Source organism: Petaurus breviceps, unplaced genomic scaffold (assembly GCF_028583685.1).
Source record: "Petaurus breviceps papuanus isolate PSGF00001 unplaced genomic scaffold, PetGlider_PUasm1.0 186, whole genome shotgun sequence".
Classification (NCBI taxonomy): Eukaryota; Metazoa; Chordata; class Mammalia; order Diprotodontia; family Petauridae; genus Petaurus; species Petaurus breviceps.
Window position 1 is genome coordinate 58856098 of NW_027185798.1, and position 24207 is coordinate 58880304.

Here is a 24207-nt window from a genome sequence, read left to right on the forward strand (position 1 = left end):
GTGATCTTCAGAATCTTCCTAAGACAAATCAAAAGAAATTGATTCAGTTTCCTGGCATGGTGCTGGTAGACCATCCAGGTTTCACAGGCATACAACAATGAGGTCAGGACAACAACTCTATAGACCTTCAGTTTGGTAGTCAGTCTAGTATCTCTTCTCTCCCATACTTTACTTCAGAGTCTCCCAAACACTGAGGTAGCTCTGGCAATGTGTGCATCAACCTCATTTCCAATGTATACATCCCTGGAAAGTACATTACCAACCTAAGTGAACTTATCCACAGCATGCAAAACTTCTTCATTTGTTGTAACTGATGATTCCACATATGGATGGTGTGTTGGTGACAATAGAGCACCTGTGTTTTCTTGGTGTTAAAGTTAGACCAAAATTAGCACAAGCAGCAGAGAACTGATCCGTACTTTGTTGCAGCTTAGCTTCAGATGCTGCATTGAGTGCACAGTCATCTGCAAATAGAAAATCATTCATCATTACTCCCTCTACTTTGTTCTTAGCTTGTAGCCTTTTCAAGTTGAAGAATTTACCATCAGAGTGGTAGCTGACCTGTGTTCATCCTCATTGAAATCATTTGACAACATGGCTGAAAACATCATGCTAAAAAAGCATGGGAGCAAGCACACAGCCTTGTTTCACTCCATTGGTGACTGGGAAAGCAGGAGAGCATTGTCCATTATCTAGAACCTGGGCAAGCATGCCGTCATGAAATTGACGTACAATGCTGATGAACTTCTCTGGGCAACCAAATTTTGACACAATTTTCCATAAGCCCTTGTGACTGACAGTATCAAAGGCCTTGGTCAGATCTACAGATGTTGTATACAGACCTCTGTTCTGCTCCTGGTATTTTTCCTGGAGTTGTTGGGCAGCAAACACCTTATCAACCATTCCTATGCCCTTTCTGAAGCCACACTGGCTCTCAGGTAGATGAGCATCTTCCAGGTGAAGGATCATCTTATTAAGGAGAACTCTGTCAAGAATCTTGCCAGTAATGACTAAGAGAGAAACCCCGCTGTGATTGTCACAGGACAGTCTTTTCCTTTACCTTTATAGAGATGGACAGTGGAGACATCCTTGAACTCCTGGGGGATAACCTCTTCCTGCCATATAACCTGGAAAATTTCAGTCAGCTTTTGTATGAGCAGTGGACCCGATACCTTGTAATAACATATTTCTGGAGTCATGGAAGTGAAAGGGAGAGCACCATGAAGCCGTTGTATTCTTTGCAATCAAAACTACTCTAGTCAACAAGGTTGTATGTCTGCCAAAAGGAGTGAAGGACAGACTCATGACAATGCAATTGCCACTTGCAAGAAAACATTGCCCACCATCATCAGTACCTGTTCTCCCAAAATGATGAACCCAGATGAGGTCAAGGAAAAATTTTATGAAGACCTGGAGACCCTTATCAGTTGGGGGAGATAGTATACAAAGGACTATGTACATAAAATATCTAATGTGTGGTAATCTCAGAGGGAAAGCATTAACTTTTGCTGGAACCTGGAAAAGTCTTCTCTAAAAAGGTGGGATTTGAGCTGAATCTTGGAGGAAACAAGTAGGTGGAAGTGAGGAGGAAGAGCATTCCAGGTATGGGAGTCAAAACACTTATGTTCCAGAAAAAGCAAAAAGTCAGGTGTTCCCTGGACCTCTCTCCTCCTCATCCATGTCTTTTGACTTCCTTCAAAGCTTAGCCAGTCCTACATTCTCCTTGAGATTATGTCCAGTTTATCTTGCTAATGTCTTATTTGTACTTAATTGTGGGTTTTTTTGCACTTTGTCTCCGTTACATTTTGAGTTCCTTGAGAACAGGGACTTATTATTTTTCTTTGTATCCTCAGTTCTGAGTATAACGCCTAGCACATAATAAGCAATTTTATACATGAAAATATAAACATGAAAAAATTAAGCAATTTGCCCGAGATCAACCTTCATGTTACAGATCCAGAATTAGAGCTTCAATCCCAGCTGCCTAATGTGCTTTATTTTACACATAAGTTATATTGTAAATTGGATTATAAATCAGATTATATTGGGATCTCTTAAGTAAGCAGTACCTGTTCATTTAGAACATTGTTTTTATTTTTTTTAATTTTATTTTTCAGTTTCAAAGTTTCTTCTTCCTACCCCCTCCACTACCCTTTGTGAAAGCAAGAAATATGATATGCATACATGTGAAGTCATGTAAACATTTTTCTATATTAGCCATATTAAAAAAAAACCCATGAAAAATAAAATGGGAAAAAACCCCCTAATATCTGCATTCAGTTCAACAGAAAAAAAAACATTGTTTTAAGGGGCGGCCAGGTGGCTCAGTGAGTAAGAGCACCGGCTCCAGTGTCGGGATGACCTGGGGATCAAATCTGGGCTCCGATACTCAGCACCACACCCAGAAATAACTGGCCCTGTAACCTTGAGCAAGTTTCTTAACCCCGATTGCTTTAAAAAAAATAAAAATAAAAAAAACATCGTTTTAAACATCCTTATAGAAAAAAAGCTCTTATTTATTGTTTAGGCAGTTCTTGGCTTTTTTGTGATATTTATTTTTCAGCTCCTTTTATATAATAATCTGGTTTAGCTATTTCTTCTCAATTCATTTCATCTTTATGATGTGCCACCAGCACATGCAAAAGCTATTATTTATATCCCTCTTTTAAGATTTGTAAAGTACATTTACATATTTCATTTTATCCTCCTAACAACCTTGTGAGGTATATGCAGTGATTCCCATTTTACAAATAGGGAACCCAAGGCACACTGCAAATGTGACTTGCCTAGGGTCATATAGTTAGTAAATATCTAGCAAGATAGTGTGCCTTTATCAGAGAGTGCTGTGCTCTGTGAGCAAAGCAGGATTGAAGTAGCTCAAAAGAAACACTAGGTGTACAAATTTAGAGAATCCACCCCAAATCCAATACTTGTGTTCATTATGTGTTTATGTGCATGCATGTATGTGATACATTCGTGTGCATGTGTGCAATGTCTGTTATGTAAAGCAGGGGGAAGCATGTGGGTTAGATTTACTTTATATAGATCAGCAAATACTTTCTACCTAGTCAGAGAAAGTTCCCAGGAAGAAGAGGGCTGATTTAATTGGCAGATTTGCTGCTCATGGAGAGTTGGGCCATCAGTCTTACGTTATTTCATTTCAGATTTTGTTGGAATGGAGTTGACTTAGGGAAGATTTATAGATGAGGCCTAGAGGGGTTAAGCAATTTCCTCAGTTTATCCAGGCAATGCCAAAACTCTAATTCTGCCCCCTTTGTTGTTTTCCCTTCCTAGATAGCCCGTTAGAAATTTCTGCTTAAGTGTCAATGACAGCATTTAATCATTTTGAGTGTTTTTAACAGTTGTTCATCTGTTTTTAAACAGAAGAATAAATGTTAGAGTGAGCATTGAACTCCAAGCAGTTTCTAATCCAGTTCATCGAAAGGTTCGTATTTCTCATTCATAATTTAATGATAACCTACATATTAGACAGCTAACTCATTCATTTCTTGTGTATAGTGAACTCTTTTCAACTGTTGTGGTTTTTAAAATTTTCACCTTTTTGTATCTGTTAGAAATCTGAGGTTGTAGAAACTACTTAGGGCTCAGTATGTGGAACCTATGGCCTCAAGGTCACATGTGGCCCTCTAGGTCCTCAAGTACAGCCCTTTGTTAGAGAAAAAGGTTCCTTTTTCCCCCCTTTTCTAAGAGTAATAAGTTAGTTGTCAGTCCTTTTGATTTCTTTTCTTAAAAGAGGGCTGACAAAATCTTGAATTGAGAAACTTAACCTTGGGCAAGAAACCTAACCTCCAGCCCTCAGTTGCCTTATCTGTAAAATGAGGAGATTGTATAGCATGGGCTCTAAAATCTGCTATTGCTCTAAATCCTAAATACTCCTTTTAAGTTAGAATTAGCCAAATATGATACAGTTAGGAATAAAATGTATGTGTGTAAAGATGTGGCATCTTGCCACTAAGATGTACCTGTGCATTCTTGAACCTCTCCTAGAATTCTTTCACCCTTACGTGGTTATCAGAGTAGATTGGCCATCCTACTCTAGGCTGGAAAAAAGATTTGTTAAAAAAAAAAAAAAGAATTACCAAATGCCTTGAACAACATGAATGAGGAATTAAATCAAAAGTGATAATTGTGATACCTTGATGTTAAATGTGTCATAACAGTTTTTGAGTTCATTTTAATTAGCTTTAAGTGAAGACTCTCATATTCCTGAAATAAGAAGCAAAAGAGAGAAAAAAGAAATTTATTACACCCACAATTTTAGTCAATGCTTCCCAAGTGATATAGCTTATATTTGTGGAAGGATCCCAAACTGCTCAGACCTTGTGATTATCATTTGGCATATACATTTTCCCTCTCAATTAGCCCATTGTAAATACTCCAGATGTAACCTTGAAGTATAAATTTCACAAGCCTAACTTTGAAAAGTAATTCCTTTTAAGTTTATATCTATAAAATTCTGTTTCTTCTTTCCTTGGGTAATATGTAAGATTCTGTCTCCCTTGTGAAGATTGTAAGCAAAAATGATTTCTCTGGCACTGATGTAGTTGAAAGCTATATAAGCTTTGTTAGAACCCTTATAGTGTTATTTTTTTAAGCTTTCAGCCTATACTTGAGCCATAATAAAAACATAACTTTTAACTTCTAGGTTTCTGCATCTGTTATTTTTGTCATTCAGCAGTAATTAACATGAGAACTCAGTGAGAATATTTTTCTCATATCAGATGATTTTACTTCTAAGAAAGAAGCATTTAACTAATTTGTGACATCTCTGTTCACTTAAATACTTAAAACAAATATTTCTCTTAGGATTTAGTCATTCAATTGACTGATGATGCTGATCCATTTTTTCTGTATAACCTTGTTATATCTGAGGAAGATTTTCAGAGGTAAGTTGATGACTTAAGGCTTTTCTTTGTTTTATCTAATTAAATTTGAATATATACCATAATTTCTTAGTGTTTTATGGGTATATTGATAGCCTTTTTGAAACTTTGAATAAATTAGAATTTTTTATGTAATTTGGGGAAGTTGTGGTATTTATAAACGAATTCTATTCAGAATATTTGCAAGTTTGTGGGAATATGTATTCTTACAGCATATCAGTATTCTGTTAAAAATGGAAAAACTACAATTTGAGTTATATTGATCCTGAGGACATTAAATACTATTAATTAATATTGCTAATCACTAAGACAAAATATTAAAATTACAATATTCATATTTTAAAATTTGCCTTTTCTTATCTCTGATTTCACGTATATGTAGTTTGAAACTGCAGCAAGGTCTTCTGGTAGACTTTTCAGCTTTTCCACAAAAATTTATAGATCTACTACAGCAGTGTACACAGGAACAAGGCAAAGAAATTCCACGGTATGTCTCAAGGGGACACTGTTACTAAGCAGTCTTAGACTAAATTATCTTTTTTTTTTTTTTAATTTAGCCTTTATTAAACCTAAAATTTCAAATTGTCTTTATTAAAATCAATAGTATTATACTCCCTCAAGTTCCCATATCTGGATAAAATCATTGAAACTATTTTAACAAAACCTTTATCCTAGGTATGTGTTGTTTGTTTTTTAATGAAGGGTGGAAGTACTTATAAGGAAAAGGAAAATAATTTAGATATATCTGTTGTCGAGTCAGAATTCTTTTCAGAATATTTTTCCAAATACAGTTTCATTTGTGTTACTTCTGTGGAACTTTTTATAAAATGAATTTGCTTTTTATTTGGCACAAATACTGGTTTATAATAAAACCCATTTGTACATTTATGTTTGTGCAGAATTTGATTTGTATTTAATTTAGCCTTACAAATGCCTTTCACCCAGATAAAAATTTTTTTAAATGGAGGCTAAATTTTGAATCTTTTAGTTTAGTTCATTTTAATTAGGATTCAGTCTTTTTCATATATTTGTCTATAGGTTTTGTATTTATACAAACCAAAATTAGGTGATAATCAAATATTATCTGTAATATGCGAAAATGTTTTTCAATGCATTTCTTTGTTAAAATGTTTATATAATGAAACCTTAAACTTAAGTGCTTCACTTCTACCTTACCACAAACCCCTCAAGCTCAAGGAACATTTTATTTTCTCTCCTGATACTTTGGGATAGGACTGGAACTCTACAGATACTGTTTTTGAAGAATTAGATGTAAAGTATGAATCATTGCCTTATTTTGTATGCTGGGAACAATCATTAGCTGGTTCCACTTTAGGGTTTATATCATTGTACCTTCCTGACAAACACTTTAAGCCTTATATTAATTGGAAAACTAAGGATTTTTCTGTGTCTACTTCTTTTTTTAGTTGGTTTTTAAATATGGCAGATAATGTTGTCAGCGTCCTGAGATATGTACTCTTATGTATACCCATTAAGGGGAGTGCTCTTGATTTAATGTTACAGCACCACCGCCTTGCTAAAAATATCTTAATGTGTAAACTTTCCTTTAAAGGTTTTTGCTACAGTTAGTTTCTACAACAGCCATATTGGATCACTCACCTGTATTTTTAAATGTGGTGGAGACAAATCCCTTTAAGCATCTTACACATCTTTCTTTAAAACTTCTACCTGGAAATGATATGGAAATAAAGAAATTTTTAGCAGGCTGTTTGAAATGTAGCAAGGTAAGGTTTGAATTTGCACGTTGCCTTTCTGGGATGTGTTTTCCTTATCTGTAAAGTCAAGACAGTTAGACTAGATATTTCTAAGGTCTCTTCGAGCTCTAAAATTCTCTGATTTTGTCCTTTTTTAAATGAGTATGAAAGAACTACCATAAAACGTTCAGGAATTTGGATATTTGCTATCACACAGTGTGTTTGAGAAATTATAAATAGTTTAAGAGAGGCAAATTTCCATTTCATTTTTTAGTTTATTTTAGGATGTTCATTGTAGAGGAAATAGAGTAGCATAATAAAAAGGAGTACTAGATTAGGAGTCAGGAAAATGGTATCTCAAAATTGTTACCAATTAACTCAGTGGCTTGAACAAGTCAGTTAATATTTTGGTGCCTGAGTTATCTCAGTTGCCAAATATAAAAAATAAAGGTCACCCTACCTACTCCATCTTAAATAAGGAAATATAAAAATTCCTTGAAAAGCATAAATTACCATACAAACATAAACTGCTATTTCCTAGAGATAAAATAGGTATGCTTGGACATTTTCTGCTAGCATTTGTATAGCAATTCAGGTTTGCAAAACCTTCTGCATAACTATTTGATCTTAGAAATATTATTTTGGGACCAGTACTTAATTAAATTTAAAATTGATTAACTTTTTTTTAATAGGAAGAAAAATTATCATTGGAGCAAACACTAGAGGATGTTACCAGGCAGTTAAACTTTACACAACAGGTAATTCAAAGTTTTGATTTTTTTCTTAGTAGATCATCTCTTTAATGCATCTCACTTGTCAGGTTACTATACTACAAAAGCAAAATAAAACTAAAAAGTAGTTATCTTCATTTATATACAGAATGTTAATCCCAGCTCAAATCTTTTGCTCTATCCGGACATTCTTTTGATCCTATACTTATTCTTATCTTTAGTGTTTACTCGGTGCCTTGCCTTTTGTCTCAAATGTTCTGTCAACTGCCTCTTGCCCAGTGGGACTGGGCTACAGAGAAGGACAGTCATTGTTTCTAAATTTAATGAATGGTCAGCTATCTATAGTTCATTTTTGTATGGGCCTGTCCTTTGGCATCATTTTCCAGGTAACCTTCTGCATTAGTGCTTCTATCACCTCCTTCCTACATCCTCCATGAAGGGAGGGAACTAGAGATAGGGATTGGAAAGAAGGGTAGATAAAGTCTGGCAAAGAGGGGAAGGGCTTAAAGGACAGCTCTGTTTTGTTTTTTGAAGGTGGGAAGAGAAAAAGCCAAATTTTGAAATTATTTGTCTTGAGTGCTTCCCACTCTCTTTCATTATATCTGCCCCTTTCCTACCTTCTGCTATGCCATGGCCTTCCTAATCCAGTGTCCAAAATTCATCTTTGCTTTGAGAGACAATTCTGAAATGTCCCTTCCTTGCTTTAGTTCCTTTTTTTCCCTCCCTTAGTTAAAACTCCTTTACTTCAATACATGTCAGGTATTTTTTTTTATTTAATTTTTTTTCCTTTTTGGAGGGGGGAAGGCTGGGCAATTGGGGTTAAGTGACTTGCCCAAGATCACATGGCTATTAAGTGTTAAGTGTCTGAGGCCAGATTTGAACTCAGGTCCTCCTGACTCTAGGGCCAGTACTCTATTCACTGCGTCATCTTGCCGCCCCCATGTCAGGTATTTTAAGGAAAGTAATTTTATTAAACTAATCCTTATGGAATTTGAGTGTTCCTCTGAGAGTGTTTGTTCACAGACCCAAGTATGTCTCCCAGTTAGTGAAATTCCTTGCAACATAGGGAAAATGTTTTTAGGTTGAGGGAGCCTTCCTTTGCTCATTCAGCTTCCTTCATATTAGCAAAGCATCAATGGTAATGATAGAAAGGAAGCTAGAAATACTCCTGTTTTCCTTTCTTCCTTTTTCTTTACCTTGGTGCTTCTGGGTTTTGTAAGTTTTTGTTTTTGGTTATGATGATAAAATGAGTTAACATATAATGTGCTTTGTAAACTTTAAAGTGCTTTGCTCTTATTACAATATTAGCTCTTAATTATGTCTGGTTCCTCTAAAGTTTTTTAAAGCACATTGAACTAGCAGTCACTGTAGCATGAAGACTACTTTCTCATGGTGCAATGAAAAGAAAATGGAAGTAAAGCTAGAGGATCTGGGTACAAGGAAGGGTCCTACAAATCATTTCTCCTTATCAAGGTGATATTTCCTTGTCTTCAATATGTAAGACAAAAAGCCTTATAATTGTGTAATTTAATTCAAATAAACTCAAGCACTGATAGTGTGCAAAGTACCATGTTAGGCATTGAGAATCCAAAGACTGAAAGAAGACAGCCCTTGTCTTCAAGGAGATTATGCTTTCCAGGGCAGCAGGAAATGGAAGAGCTCTAGGAACGCTTGAGGGGGGATTCAACACTTGCTGTTAATATTAACATGTTTTTAGTTTTTCAGTTTGCTCTTTTAATATTTGTGCTTAAAACTGTACAGACATTGTCAGAAAAGATCCAGGAATTAGATAAGTTACGAAATGAATGGACATCACACACAGCAGCACTGACAAACAAGCATTCTCAAGAACTAACACATGAGAAGGAAAAAGCCCTCCAGGTATGAGCACAAAGGGAAATGTGTAAATTCTTTGTTAATGAAATTATTTGATTACAGTAATTCTAAAAGAAGCTTTTGAAAAATTTGGCCCCAGAGGAATGTTGGGAAAATATGCTACCATATTACAAAATGAGGTGATATGCTTATGTCTGTAGCAGCTTTGACCCATGAAATTATTCCACAGGCTTAAGTTGAACATTTTTTTAAATAGGGGAGAGTTAATATTTTCAGAAAAGACATGTTCACATATATTTCTGTCGTATTTCATTTTGGCTTCTCAATTTTTTGCTAATTAGACTTTCATTTATCTACTTGTAGGCACAGGTTCATTCTCAACAACAGCATGAACAACAGAAAAAAGAACTAGAAAACCTACATCAAAGAAATGTTCACCAGCTTCAGAACAGATTGTCAGAATTGGAGGTGGCTAATAAAGACCTAACAGAAAGGAAGTACAAAGGAGACTCCACCATTAGAGAACTTAAAGCAAAACTCTCTGGTGCAGAAGATGTATGGAATACTTTCTTTTTGTAGTTGAAAACAGTGCTTTTATTTGGTAGATATTTATTTTATCATTTGTTAGATGTAATTGAATTATTTGCTGGTTTTAGTGGGGAAACAAATAGTAATAGTTCAGAGAAAATCTACAGAGATTCTGGAAATTATATTAAAAAGGCTTCAATAGAGACTAGAATAATAACATGATAAATTTTTTCCCTTTTAGTCAAGGTCCAAAGAAGCAACTGAAAAATGACTCTGGGGCAGCTAGGTGGCAAAGTGAATAGAGCACTGACCCTGGAGTCAGGAGGACCTGAGTTCAAATCTGGCCTCAGACACTTAACACAAAAACTAGCCATGTGACCTTGGGCAAGTCACTTAACCCCAATTGCCCTACCTTCCCCCCTCCAAAAAGCAAAAAGAAAAATCTGAGGAAAAAAAAGGAAAAATGACTGAATTTGAAAGTACTTAGTTTCTTGTAGCTATTTTGAATTACTCAGGAGCTTGGAAAAGACTCTAGTTTTAGAGTCTGAAAATCTGTGTTTAGGCCAGAACTTTACCATATACTAGCTGTGTGACTTTGGATAAATCACTTAATCTCTTTGGACCTTGGTTTCCTCATCTGCAAATATGAAGATGTTGAACTAGATGCCCTCTAAAAGATTTTCAATCCCTTTTTTTTCTGCTGTCACATAACTTTCTACCAAGACAGCTGGAAGTAACAATCTTCCAGAGACTCCGTTTTCTCATTTGTAATATGAGGATGACAGCATAAGTATTTCTTTCCCATAAGATTACTGTAAAGAAATTGTTTGATAAATCTTAAATTGTGATGTAATTGTGAGTGATTAGTAAATACTTATTACTGATGAAGCAGTAATCAAGCTTCCCTCAAAACTACAAACAGATCTAGAAAATATCCAGATCATGATAGGGAAGTCCAAAAAACATCAGTGACTCATTTTTCCAGCCCTGGGCATCTTAGGGAGACAGAGAAGTCATCATACACTGGGGATGAGATCTGGCCAAGAATGCTGTGTGCAGAGCATTCCAGTGTAGGGAGAAGCTGTGTACCAGCTTCTGGAAGTCCTAGACTTGTACTGAAGCACCTTGACGAACAGGTGCCAATTGGCAGGTTTTTTTGCCTACTGCCCAGTTATGGGTCTCTGATGTAAAAATCTACACAAACAAGATGGGTTAGGGAACTGCTGACATGTGAACTTGACCCTCATCTGAACTTGTTGAAGGAGAGAGAAGAATATATGTATACACATACAGTTACAAAAATAAATTTTAAGAAAATAGGAGGGAAAGGAGAGAAAGACTAAAGAGGAATTAGTGGGAGTATAGATTAATAGGATTATTAGGCCTCAGGAAAGTAAATCAAGGATATAGAAAAATTAAGCTCTTGTTGAGGTGACAATGAATGGGAATCTGAGGGGGTTCCCATAAGCTTGAGAATGGCTGAGCAAAGTATAGTGTATGGATATGATGAAATAATGTTGTGCTATAAGAAGTGATGAAGGTGATGTTTTCATAGAGACCTGGGAAGACTTTTATGAATTAATAGTCAAGTGAGTAGAACCAGGAGAACAGTTTATTCAGTGATAACAGTATGGCTAAAGACAGTTTTGAAATAATTAGGAAGTCTGATCAATGTCATCACTAACCATAATTACAGAGGACTTATGATGTGGAGGTGAAGGACTGAGAGTGCAGAATAAGACTTTATTTTTTTGCACAAGGCCTGTATGTAAATTTGTATTACTTGCAAGTTTGTTTTGATGATCAAAAAAAAAGTATTGTTAAAAATGAGGAGTTAATTCAGATAAATTTAGGTCTCAAAAAGTTCCTTGATGCTTATTGTTAAATAATATTTGCATTTAAAAAGCCTTATTAGTTGATTCACATCTGTTGGTAAATTTCTAATGACTTTTCCTCAATATGATTGTGTAAGGATTCTTTTCTTTTATAATAGACTGCATTATAAAAGATGTAGATGCAGCACAGATTTTTTTTATGTCCTCTTTTTTTTTTAAAGCAATTGGTGCTAAGTAACTTGCTCAAGGTTACACGGCCAGTTATTTCTGGGTGTGGTGCTGAGTGTCTGAGCTCGGGATTCGATCTCCAGGTCATCCCAACACTGGAGCTGGTGCTCTTACTCGCTGAGCCACCTGGCCGCCCCTTTTCTATGTTCTCTTAAATTACTTATACTAGAAACTTTTGACTGGTTTATATTTTCAACCTTATTATCTCTAATTAGAATCAATAAATATCTACAATAATTTTGTGTGTTTTAGGAGTGCCAGAGGGCTAAGCAAGAAGTCCTCTCGTTAAGAAGAGAGAATTCTACTCTTGATGCTGAATGTCATGAAAAAGAGAAACACATTAATCAGCTTCAAACTAAAGTAGCTGTTTTGGAACAGGAAATCAAGGATAAAGATCAGCTTGTTATAAGAACAAAAGAAGCATTTGACACAATTCAGGAACAAAAGGTAATGCATTTTTAAAAATTAATAAAAACACATTAATAAGTTGTACTTCTGCCATGGAGCATAAAGGGTTAAAATTCAAATTATTAAAATTCAGGTGGCCCTAGAAGAAAATGGAGAGAAGAATCAGGTACAGCTAGGAAAACTTGAAGCCACTATAAAATCATTATCGGCTGAACTTCTTAAGGTTTGTAAGATCTTTAAGAGAATGTGGGTATTCTGTGGAATTAAGTTTAGAAGTATATCTGATGAGACTGTTTCACAGGCAAATGAAATTATCAAGAAATTGCAAGGTGATATGAAAACTCTAATGAGCAAATTAAAATTGAAGAATACAGTTACAATTCAGCAAGAAAAACTACTGGCTGAGAAGGAAGAAAAATTGAAAAAAGAACAAAAGGAGATACAAGATGTTGGACAAGCTCTCCGGAATAAAGAGCAAGAGGTACTTGATATATAGTGATTTTCTTTTTTTTTTTTTTGCCCTTTAAAAAAATTTATTTTTAGTTTTCAACATTCATTTCCACAAGATTTTGAGTTGCAGATTTTCTCCCCATCTCTCCCCCTACCCCCTGCCCTAAGGCATGCATTCGTATTATCCCTTTCCCCAGTCTGCCCTTCCTTCGGTCACACGCCACCCTCTTATCCCCTTGTCCTTACTTTCTTGTAGGGCAAGATAGATTTCTATACCCCATTGCCTGTATATCTTATTTCCCAGTTGCATGTAAAACAATTTTTAAAACTTTGTTTTTTAAAATTTGAGTTCCACATTCTCACCCTTCTTCCCTCCCCACCCACCCTCATTGAGAAGACAAGCAATTCAATAGAGGCTATACGTGTGTAGTTATGTAAAACACTTCCATAATAGTCATGTTGTGAAAGACTAACTATATTTCCCTCCATCCTATCCCCCCTCACACTTATTCTGTTTTCTCCTTTGACCCTGTCCCTTTTCAAATGTGTTTGTTTCTGACTACCCTCTCCCCCAATCTGTCCTCCCTTCTATCATTTCCCCCCACCCATCCCCTTCCTGTAGAGTAAGATACCCAATTGAGTATGTGTTATTCCCTCCTTAAGCCAGATCTGCTGATGAGAGTAAGGTTCACTCATTCTCTCTCACCTCCCCCCCTTGCCCTTTATTGTGAAACCCTTTTCTTGCCTCTTTTATGCGAGATGATTTACCCCATCTTATCTCTCCCTTTGTCTTTCTCCCAATATATTCTTTCTCACCCCTTAATTTTATTTTTTAGATACCATCCCTTCATATTCAACTCACCCTGTGCCATCTATCTGTCTACACACAAACACTCTCTCTCTCTCTCTCCCCTTCCCCCCTCCCTTCCTGTCCCTCTCCCCCTCTCTTCTTCCCTCCCTCCTTCTCTCCCTCCAACTACCTTGATACTGAAAATGGTCTCATGAGTTAAAAATATCATCTTTCCATGTAGGAATGTAAACTGTTCAACTTTAATAGGTCCCTTATTATTTCTCTTTCCTGATTACCTTTTCATGCTTTTCTTCATTCTTGTATTTGAAAGTCAAATTTTCTGTTCAGTTCTGGTTTTTTCATCAAGAATGCTTGAATGTCCTCTGTTTCATTAAATGTTCATTTTTCCCCTAAAGTATTTTACTCAATTTTGCTGGGTAGGTGATTCTTGGTTTTAATCCTAGCTCCTTTGATCTTCAGAATATCATATTCCAAGCCCTTTGATTCCTTAAAGTAGAAGCTGCTACATCTTGTGTTATCCTGATTGTATTTCCACAGTACTGGAATTGTTTCTTTCTGGCTGCTTGCAATATTTTCTCCTTGACCTGGGAATTCTGGAATTTGGCCACAGTATTCCTAGGAGGTTTTTTTGGGGGGAATCTCTTTCAAGAGGCAATTGATGAATCCTTTCAATTTCTACTTTAACCTCTGGTTCTAGAATATCAGGGCAGTTTTCCTTGATAATTTCTTGAAAGATGATGTCTGAGCTCGGTTTTTGATCATGGCTTTCAGGTTGTCCAGTAATTTTTAAATTACCTCTCCTGGATCTATTTTCCAGGTTAGTAGTTTTTCCAATGAGATATTTCACATTGTCTTCTGTTTTTTCATTCTTTTGATTCTGTTTTATAATTTCTTGATTTCTCATAAAGTTATTAGCTTAAGGGTGGCTAGGTGGCACAGTGAATAGAGCACCAGCCCTGGAGTCAGAAGAACCTGAGTTCAAATCCAGCCTCGGATACTTAACACAAAAACTAGCCATGTGACACAGGACAAGTCACTTAACCCCAATTGCCCTCCAAAAAGCAAAAAAATAAAAAAAAAAGTCAGTTTCCATTTGCTCCTTCTAATTTTGAAGGAATTATTTTTTCAGTGAGCTTTCTGACCTCCTTTTCCATCTGACCAAGTCTGCTTTTTAAGGTATTCTTCTCCTCATTGCCTTTTTGGACCTCTTCTGCCATTTGGGTTAGTCTGACTATTTTTTAAGGTGTTATTTTCTTCAATATTTTTTTGTGTCTCCTTTAGCAAGCTGTTGATTCATTTTTCATGATTTTCTTGCGTCACTCATTTCTCTTCCCATTTTTTCCTCTATTTCTTTTACTTGACTTTTTTTCTTTTAAATTTATTTACTTATAGTTTACAACATTCCAGTCCACAAGTTTTTGAATTCAAAATTTTCTTCCCCTCTCCTCCTCACTTACCCCCCATGGCAGCATGCAATCAATATAGTTTTTACATATGCCTTCACATTAAACATTAGTCAAGTTGTAAAGAAGAATTATAACCAATGGAATAAACAGTGAGGAAAAAAGAAACAAAACAAAAAGGAGAAAGAGCAAGTAGTTTGCTTCAGTCTGCATTCAGACTCCATAATTCTTTTTCTGGATGTGGATAGCTTTTTCTACCATGAGTCTTTTGGAGTTGTCTTTTAACCTTGCATTGCTGAGAAGAGCCAAGTCTATCAAAGTTAGTCACCACAGATACAATGTGTCTGTAATTGTGTACAATGTTTTCCTGGCTCTGCTCCCCTCATTCAGAATCAGTTTATGTAAGTCTCCAGGTGATTATGAAGTCTGTGTGCCCCTCATTTCTTATAGCACAATAATATACCATTACATTCATATACCACAACTTGTTTAGACATTCCCCAATTGAAGGGCATCCCCTTGATTTCTAGTTCTTTGCCACCACAAAAAGAGTTGCTATACATAATTTTTTTACATAGGGGTCCTTTTCTTACTTCTATGATCTCTTTGGGATACAGCCCTAGAAGTGGTATTGCTGGGTCAAGGGGTATGCACATTTTTATAACCCTTTAGGTATAGTTTCAAATTGCTCCCCAGAATGGTTGGATCAGTTCACAACTCCACCAGCAATGCATTAGTGTTCCAATTTTCCCACATTTTCTCCTGCATTTATCATTTTCCTGTTTTGTCATGTTAGCCAATGTGACAGGCGAGATGTGGTACCTAACAGTTATGTAGATTTGCATTTCTCTAATCAGTAGTGGTTTAGTAAGACATTGGTCTATGCCCAGTTTCTGCCATACGATTTTCCAGTTTTCCCAGCAGTTTTTGTTAAATAGTGAGTTCTTATCCCAGAAGCTGGAGTCTTTGGATTTATCAAACAGATTACTTCAGTCATTGCCTACTGTGTCTTGTATACCTAATCTATTCCACTGATTCACCACTCTATTTCTCAGTCAGTACCAAGTAGTTTTTATGACTGGTGCTTTATAATACAGTTTGAAATCTGGTATGGCAAGGAATAGTTTACCTGTCAGATGTATGGAGAAGGGAAGATTTTATGACCAAACAAGAGTTAGAGAGCTGGATAATTTTGATTACATTAAATTGAAAAGTTTCTGTACAAATAAAGCCAATATAACCAAGATTAAGAGGGAAGTGGGAAATTGGGAAAGAATTTTTACAACTAGTGTCTCTGATAAAGGCCTCATTTCTAAAATATACAGAGAATTGAGTCAAATCTATAAGAATAGTCATTCCCCAGGTTGATAAATGGTCAAAGGATATGAGCAGGCAGTTTTCAGAGGAAGAAATTAAAGATATCTATAAGCATATGAAAAAAGGCTCTAAATCACTATTGATTAGAGAAATGCAAATCAAAACAACCATGAGGTACCACATCTCACAGGTCAGATTGGCTAAGATGACAAAACAGGAAAATGATAAATGCTAGAGAAGATGTGGAAAACTTGGAACACTAATGCATTGTTGGTGGAATTGTGAACTGATCCAACCATTCTGGAGAGCAATCTGGAACTATGCCCAAAGGGCTATAAATAAGTGCATACCCTTTGACCCAGCAATACCATTTCTAGGGTTGTATTCCAAAGAGATCATAGAAGTAGGAAATGGACCCCTATGTACAAAAAATATGTATAGCAACTTTTTGTGAACAAGTTGTGGTATATGAATATAATGGAATACTATTGTGCTATAAGAAATGAGGAACGGACAGACTTCATAATAACCTGGAGAGATTTATATAAACTGGTGTTGAATGAGAAGAGCAAAACCAGGAGAAATTTGTATACATTTATAGATACAACATATGTGTGACGACTAACTTTGATAGACTGGACTCCTCTCAGCAATGCAAGATTATAAGACAACTCTAAAAGACTCAAGATGGAAAGAAATATCCACATCCAGAGAAAGAACTACAGAGTCTGAATGCAGATTGAAACAAACTACTTGCTCTCTCTTTCTTGTTTTATTTTGTTTCCTTTTTCTCATTGTTCACTACATCGGTTATAATCCTTTACAACCTGACTAATGTTTATTGTGAAGGTATTTGTAGATCCTATATTTTGTTCCATGCCACCATGGGGGCGGGGGGGATAAAATTTGGAACTCAAGGGATTGTGGAACTGAATGTTGTAAACTAAAAGTAAATAAATAAATTTAAAAAAATTTTTTTAAAACCTGGTATGGCTAGGCCACCTTCCCTAGCATTTCTTTTCATTAATTCCCTTGATATTCTGGACCTTTTGTTCTTCCAGATGAATTTTGTTGTTATTATTTTTTTTCTAGCTCTACAAACTAATTTTTTGGTAGTTTGAGTGGTATGGCACTAAATAGGTAAATTAATTTAGATAAAATTATCGTTTTTATCATATTAACTTAGCCTAACCGCGAGCAACTGATGTTTTTCCCAGTTATTTGGATCTGACTATTTGTGTGAAAAGTGAAGGTTTGTAGGTGAGCTCAGGTTAGTCCCTGCTTTCACTCCACCATCTTCCCAATAATCCTCTTACTTGATTTCCAAAATCCTTTTTTGAGTTCTTCCATGGTCTGCAACCAATTCATATTTTTCTTGGAGGCTTTTGATGCAAGAGCTTTGACTTTGTTGTCTTCTTTTGGTTGTATATTTTGATCTTCTTTGTCACAAAAGTAAGATTCTATAGACTGAGTTTTTTATGATGTTTGTTCATCAAATACTTGGGTTTCTAACTTTTTGTCAAGGTAGGACTCTGCTTCCAGTGCGGGTGTGGGTGTACTGTCCTAGGCTTTGGGGGTTTTGTGTTAGCCACTTGATCCCCCACCCTCTTTGGGGCCTAGAGCTTTGGAAGCAGCTGCTGCTGCTGCCATCTGGACTCCAGCCAGACCACACTCCTCTTTGACCCAGTCTCACAGAATTTTCCCACTGACCTTCTATGCTGTCTTTGGTGTTTGTGGGTTGAGAAGCCTGGAAACCACCACAGCTGCAGTGATTCAGTCCCCTGAGGCCTGCTCTGGCCCCGTCTGTGCTGGCACGCTGGCACTGCCCACCTGGGGCTCTAAGGCCAGTCTGGTGTGATATACTGTTCTTGTCAGCCTTCCAGGTTGTCTTGGGCTTGAGATTTGCTTCACTCTGTCATTTTGTGGGTTCTGTAGTTCTAGAATTTGTTTAGAATCATTTTTTATAGGTATTTGGAGGAGTTTGGGGAAGAACTTAATGAGGCAAGTCCCTGCTCTTACTCTGCCATCTTAGCTCTGCCACCAGAATTTAATAATTTTCAAAACTATTTCCTGACTATTTTTGAAGATTTAGTGTTGTCCTTTATAAATTGTAGCTAATGTTTAGGAATGAAATTCTATGTTGGAGAATTTCTAAAAATTTCTTAACAAAAGAATCCGATTGGATTGAAGTTAAATATAATTAAATCATTAGCTAGAAATAATGAAATTGCCTGTTTGGTTTGAAAAGTCATTTATTTTGACTCAGCATACATTATATTTTTATGTTTTTCATCACTTCGTTTGGATAATTCCTTCAACTTCTTAATCCTATTTCAGCTTTTCTGGTACATGACTTAATTATATTGAAATATTTCAGGTAAGCAAATTGCAAGAACAGTTAGAAGCTACAGTACAAAAACTTGAGGAAAGCAGAGAGCTTCTGAAGAATAATGAACAATGTAAGTTTGTTGAATGAAAATAGCTAATGTATGGTTGTCTGGCACTTAAAGGTTTGCAATTCTAGCTATCTGCTCCTTGCCTACCTCATTGCTTCTTTTTTTTTTTTTTAAGCAATTGGGGTTAAGTAACTTGCTCAAGGTTACACGGCCAGTTATTTCTGGGTGTGGTGCTGAGTGTCTGAGCCCGGGATTCGATCTCCAGGTCGTCCCAACACTGGAACCGGTGCTCTTACTCGCTGAGCCACCTGGCCGCCCCTAAGCAATTGGGGTTAAGTAACTTGCTCAAGGTTACACGGCCAGGTGTTTCTGGGTGGGTGCTAAGTGTCTGAGCCCGGGATTTGATCTCCAGGTCATCCTGACACTGGAGCCAGTGCTCTTACTCGCTGTGCTACCTGGCCGCCCCTACCTCATTGCTTCCTTAAGAATAAAGCCTCTCCACTTTGCTCTTGTACTTAAAGATTGTTCTTAAATTTATCTACCCTCAAAGAATTTATTCTGAGGGGAAATAACATATATAATATGAGTATGTACATAACATATAAGAAATGACTATTGTGATTATGGGAGAGTGGGGTGGAATACTTAGATCAGACTAATTTCCCACCTTTCTGTTGAGGATTTGGCTCAAATGCCATCTTCTCCATGGAGCTTTTTAAAAAACTTTTATTCCTTTTCTTTTCCTCCTTGTGAATTCCTGAAAAACCGTGTTACTTTTCTTACTCTACACGCTCATTTCATCCTACCTTTTGTTATTGTTTGTGCACATGTTTCATTGTTTCATCTCTTGTGTAAGACTGATCTTTAGGGATAGAGACTGTATCCTCCTCCGATATCACTAGTGCCTTGAATGTAGCAGGATTTCAGTAAATATTTGTCCAGTAAGTAAAGAAGTGTTGTGAGGATAGTCTTTGATGATTAAAATTTTAAATGAAATCCTATAATTCTTTCTTATAGTCAACTTCATCTTTGAATTTATTTTGCATAGAACTCAAAGAATTGAGTTCAACACAAAACCCTGTTTTGTGGGTTTTTTAAAATTACTTTCTAAGGTATCTGAGAATGCCTTGCTTTATAATTTTACTCCTTTTTGTCACCATTCTCATGGAATTTCCAGATGACTAGTATTTGCTAAATACATGTCAGTATAGTAGGGGCATCTAGATTGTAAAACTGCCTGCCACAGTGCTGTCTAACTCTGTGTAGGGAGGTTATTTGAGAATGATTCCTTTTCTCACTTGTATTGTTAGAGATATTGCATTTTGAAATTTATTTAATATTTTACATTTAGAATTTATTTATTTCTTTAAATTTATTTTGAAAATAGTTATGATACATGTCTGTTAGGAGTAGATTAAACTAGGTCTGCCTCCCCCCTTTTAAAATTCTTTGTTAGAAGGGTTAGAGCTCTAGTGGAAGGAGGAGTGGGAAAGGAAATATTGGGAAATACAGGCAACATAAAAAACTAACGATAACAGTAAAAGTAATTTTTTATTTTATTTATTTACTTATTTGAGCCACTGGGGTTAAGTAATTTGCTCAAGATTACACGGCCAGTTATTTCTGGGTGTGGTACTAAGTATCTGAGCCCAGATTTGATCCCCAGGTCATCCTGACACTGGAGCCAGTGCTCTTACTCGCTGAGCCACCTGGCTGCCCCTAAGCAATTGGGGTTAAGTAACTTGCTCAAGGTTACACCACCAGGTGTTTCTGGGTGGGTGCTAAGTGTCGGAGCCCGGATTTGATCCCCAGGTCATCCTGACACTGGAGCCGGTGCTCTTACTCGCTGTGCTACCTGGCTGCCCCAAAAGTCATTTTTTAAAAGAAATACCTTAACTGCCAGAGAATGTGAAGGTCTGACCATGTCACCCACTTACTTAGTAAACACCAGTGGTTCCCTGTCTACCTCTCGGATCAAATATAAATTCCTCTGACCTTCAAAGCCTTTCATAACCTGCTTTCCATCTCATGCCCTCCCCCTCCCCCACCTCATCTTTTGAATCTCCTTACATTTACACCCCACCATGTACTCTGGTCCAGTAACACTGATCTCTTGGCTGTTGCACTAATAAGACGCTCCATCTCCTGACTCTGGGCATTTTTATTGGTTATTCTCCCAAGCCTGAAATACTTCACAACTCCGTCTCTTGGCTTCCCTCAAGTCCTAAATAAATTCTACCTTCTTCCAGAAGTCTTACCTGATCTCCCTAATTGGAGTGCCTTACCTCTGTTTATTATTTCCAGTTTATCCTGTATATAGCTTGTTTGTACATAATGATTTACATGTCATCACCTCCATTAGAGTATGAGCTACTCAAAAGCAGGGACTGTCTTTTATTTTTATATCCCTAGTGCTTAGCTCAAGTGCCTGACACATAGTGCTTATTAAGTGTTTACTGGCTGACTCACTAAACTTTCTTCTGAAGTTTCAGTGATAGGTGAGAACTGACCTACATGGTGATCAACAAATCAAAACAACATTTTTACTTGGAAAGATTTAGATAATCCCATATATTGTCTCTGCTCCCACATTAGAAGAGTTGGCAATATTTTTCAATTCAAAAGATTATTAAATGTGAAATTTGAAATAAATGTAAAAATGGAAGGGCAAAGCAAAATGTTTGAATTTATTTGTTTTTCTTTTATGAAGTAATCACATGGCTAAATAAAGAACTGAATGCAAATCATCTAGGAAGAAAGCAAGACCTATTGGGACTCTCCACAACTCCACTTGCTCAGCCTGGTAACACCACCATCAGAAGTGGAATTTCTCCTCATCAGAACATGGTAAGATTCAAATTCATCAGACAGATTTTATGATAGAGTCAAACATAGATATATCCTGTAAGCTATTTACTAGGAGACTTCTTTCCAAGTTTACATTAATGATTCTTCTTATAGTTTGTTCATTTTGTAAAGTCCATATCCATTTAATAATTGTACTATTGCATAATTGTACTTGCATAAGCAACTTTTCCATAAGAATACTATTTATCGATGTAAATTATCAAATGTTTGACTAAAATCTAGGAGGACTATAGTTACAACATTTTCTGATCTACCCATGTAGTATAACCCTTTTACAAAAGGAAATGAGATTAGTCAGACATGACTTGTTCTTACTGAAGCCCACTGGCTTTTTTTGTGACCATTATATCTTTTTCTAGATGTTCACTGTCTCTTTAATAAGTTGTTCTAGAATTTTCCCAGGCATCAAAGTCATTGGCTAATAGTTTACAGATTTCATTGCTTTCCCATTGAAAATCAGGACATTTGCACTTGTCAAGTCCTTTAGTGCTTCTTCCGTTTTCTGTGATCTTTCAGATTTAGCTGACAGTAACTCAGCACTCACATCATTTTTGCAGTGTGTGACAATGTAGTTCATCTTGGATGGGTGATCTGAATTTATCAAAGGCAAGTAGGTGCTTGAACTCTTCATCAGAGGCAAGTAGTGCTTGAACTCTTCTTATCTCCTTGCTAATATTGTAGTCATTTTACCTTTGGCAGAGAAAAGAGGAGCAAAATAAGGATTGGTTGTTTCTGCCTTTTCTCTGGTAGCTATCTTCATCCCATTCTTGAGGAGCAACAGTTTCCTTTCTCTGATCCTCCTCTTTTCCCAGGAGTGCTTTTCAAAAACTCCTTTTTATCCTTAGCTTTTCTTGACAGCTTATCTCTTTTTGTGCTGTAGACTTCTGAAACTCCTCTTAGAGTATTGGTCTATGCCTTTGTATTCATTCACCCTGTTTCCTGTCCTTCCATCTGTCTCTTCAAACAATTACTATGAGTACTTTTCTCAAGAAAAGTTAGTCCTCATCCTTGACCATTTTTGTAGCATATGATACCACTGTGTCAAACCCTGTCTGGATATTCTCTCCTTACTGGGTTTTTGTACCACTGCTTTCTCTTAGTCCTCATATTTGGTTGACCTTTTCTTCTTATTCTCTTTTGTGGGATCATCATCTGTGTTCTGTTCTCCAACCATTGGTGTGTCATAAAGCTCTATCCTGGACTTTTCATCTCTCTCTATCCTTTCTTTTGATGATTTCATTATCTTTTGTAGGTTCCATCATCTCTGTACAGATCCCTTCCAAATCTGTATATCCAGCAGTAATCTTTCTGCTATTCTCTAGTGCTTCATCAATATCTACATTCCTATATCTTCAGCTGTGTGGACCATAGGCATCTCAAACTCAACATGCTAGAAAAAGAGAAAGCATTAACTTTCTACCCTCAATCTGCTGCTCTAAATTTTCCTTTTTCTGCTTTTCTCCATACTGATACTCACCCAGTTTCACAGCCTCACTGTCCTCCACTGGGCTCTTCTTTTGCTCACCAGTATTTGTTCAGTTGCCAAGTCTAATGAATTCTTCCTGTGCTTAGTATCTCTACTCTTTTCTCCACCATCCTATTTCAAGTTCTCGTTGTCTTTCAGATGGGCAATTAAAATAATCTCTTAGTTGGATTTTCAGGTAGGCTATAGGACTGAGGTAACTTGGCTACAGAGGATAGAGTGAACAACCATGTATCTTACTATTCTGTGGGTAAGCAAAGTGGAATGGTAGGTAAAGTGTTGGACTCGAAAGTGAGGAAGACTTGAGTTCTAACACTGCCTCATACATTTACTAGCTGTGTAACCCAGGACAAGTCACTTAACTTCGGGGCCTCAATTTCTTCATCTATAATATGGGGATAGGTATTGTACCTACCTCCTCTTGTTATTTAGCTTTAGTAGCTTTAAACTGCACTAAGACTTTTGGGACATACTATATATACATAAAGAATGCACTTTGCAAAACTTTTAAAGGACTTTAAAATGCTGCTTATTATTTCCATAACTGGCTGATGCTTACTGGTAAGTAATATTAAGTAATACTATTTATAGCTTTCATTTTCTCTTAATAATACTTTCTTCCCCTCCACCTTTTTTTTTTTAAGCTTGATAACAGACTACCTCTTCCAAACTGTGGAATTGGCTATCCTGTTTCTTCCACATTTACTTACCACAGTACCTTCCCTCATCCTGTACCTTCAAAAAGCACTGTTCATCCAGTTTCTGGACCAAAGGTAGCTGTTTTATTTCATTTATAAATGGAGATTTTTGTGTTTAATTGAAAACAGAATTAAAGACTAGCACTTTTATATTTTAAACAGTACTTGAATGTTTCTTCTTGGCCTCCTCCAAGATAAACTATATAACTAGAAGCTGGTAAATGCTGCTAATAACAACCTTTCTGCATAAGGTATCTCATGGAAAGAGAACTCCCAGTGTACTGGGGATTGACCATGTGACACTTAAAAATATATTTATCCATTCCATATTTGTGTCTGGTACAATAGCCTGGATTAATGGGATAAATTAATAAACTCACTGTACATAGGCAAAGAAAGGGATGCCCCTTAATAAGATTAAGTGATTTTTATCAAATCATTTTTCCTTTCAAAATATACCTTTGAAATTTTAATTCATTATGTACATTTTTTATTTTACATGAAACTTTTCAGGAACTTAACAATTTCCAAAGTGTGATCAAGATATACTAGAAACACCTGCTCAGAGGATATGTAAAGTGTGACCATAAAGTAAT

At 36.3% G+C, this 24207-nt stretch overlaps 1 protein-coding gene across 3 annotated transcripts in view; it reads left to right on the top strand.

The window, feature by feature from the left end:
• Positions 1-24207, top strand: part of SASS6 (SAS-6 centriolar assembly protein) — a 36327-nt gene that overhangs the window by 3231 nt on the left and 8889 nt on the right. For 2 of the 3 annotated variants that reach the window (XR_011168758.1, XM_069090533.1), the window contains exons 2-14: positions 3385-3445; positions 4828-4907; positions 5287-5391; positions 6478-6649; positions 7312-7377; positions 9112-9231; positions 9550-9741; positions 12030-12224; positions 12319-12408; positions 12487-12666; positions 18544-18625; positions 21273-21409; positions 23558-23686. Coding sequence is in view for 2 of the 3 variants with exons in the window: in XM_069090533.1 (XP_068946634.1) it covers positions 3385-3445; positions 4828-4907; positions 5287-5391; positions 6478-6649; positions 7312-7377; positions 9112-9231; positions 9550-9741; positions 12030-12224; positions 12319-12408; positions 12487-12666; positions 18544-18625; positions 21273-21409; positions 23558-23686 (1609 nt within the window). In the remaining variant the exon portion in view is untranslated. The remainder of the gene's footprint in view (positions 1-3384; positions 3446-4827; positions 4908-5286; positions 5392-6477; positions 6650-7311; positions 7378-9111; positions 9232-9549; positions 9742-12029; positions 12225-12318; positions 12409-12486; positions 12667-18543; positions 18626-21272; positions 21410-23557; positions 23687-24207) is intronic. The other variant, XM_069090534.1, reaches the window with a different exon arrangement.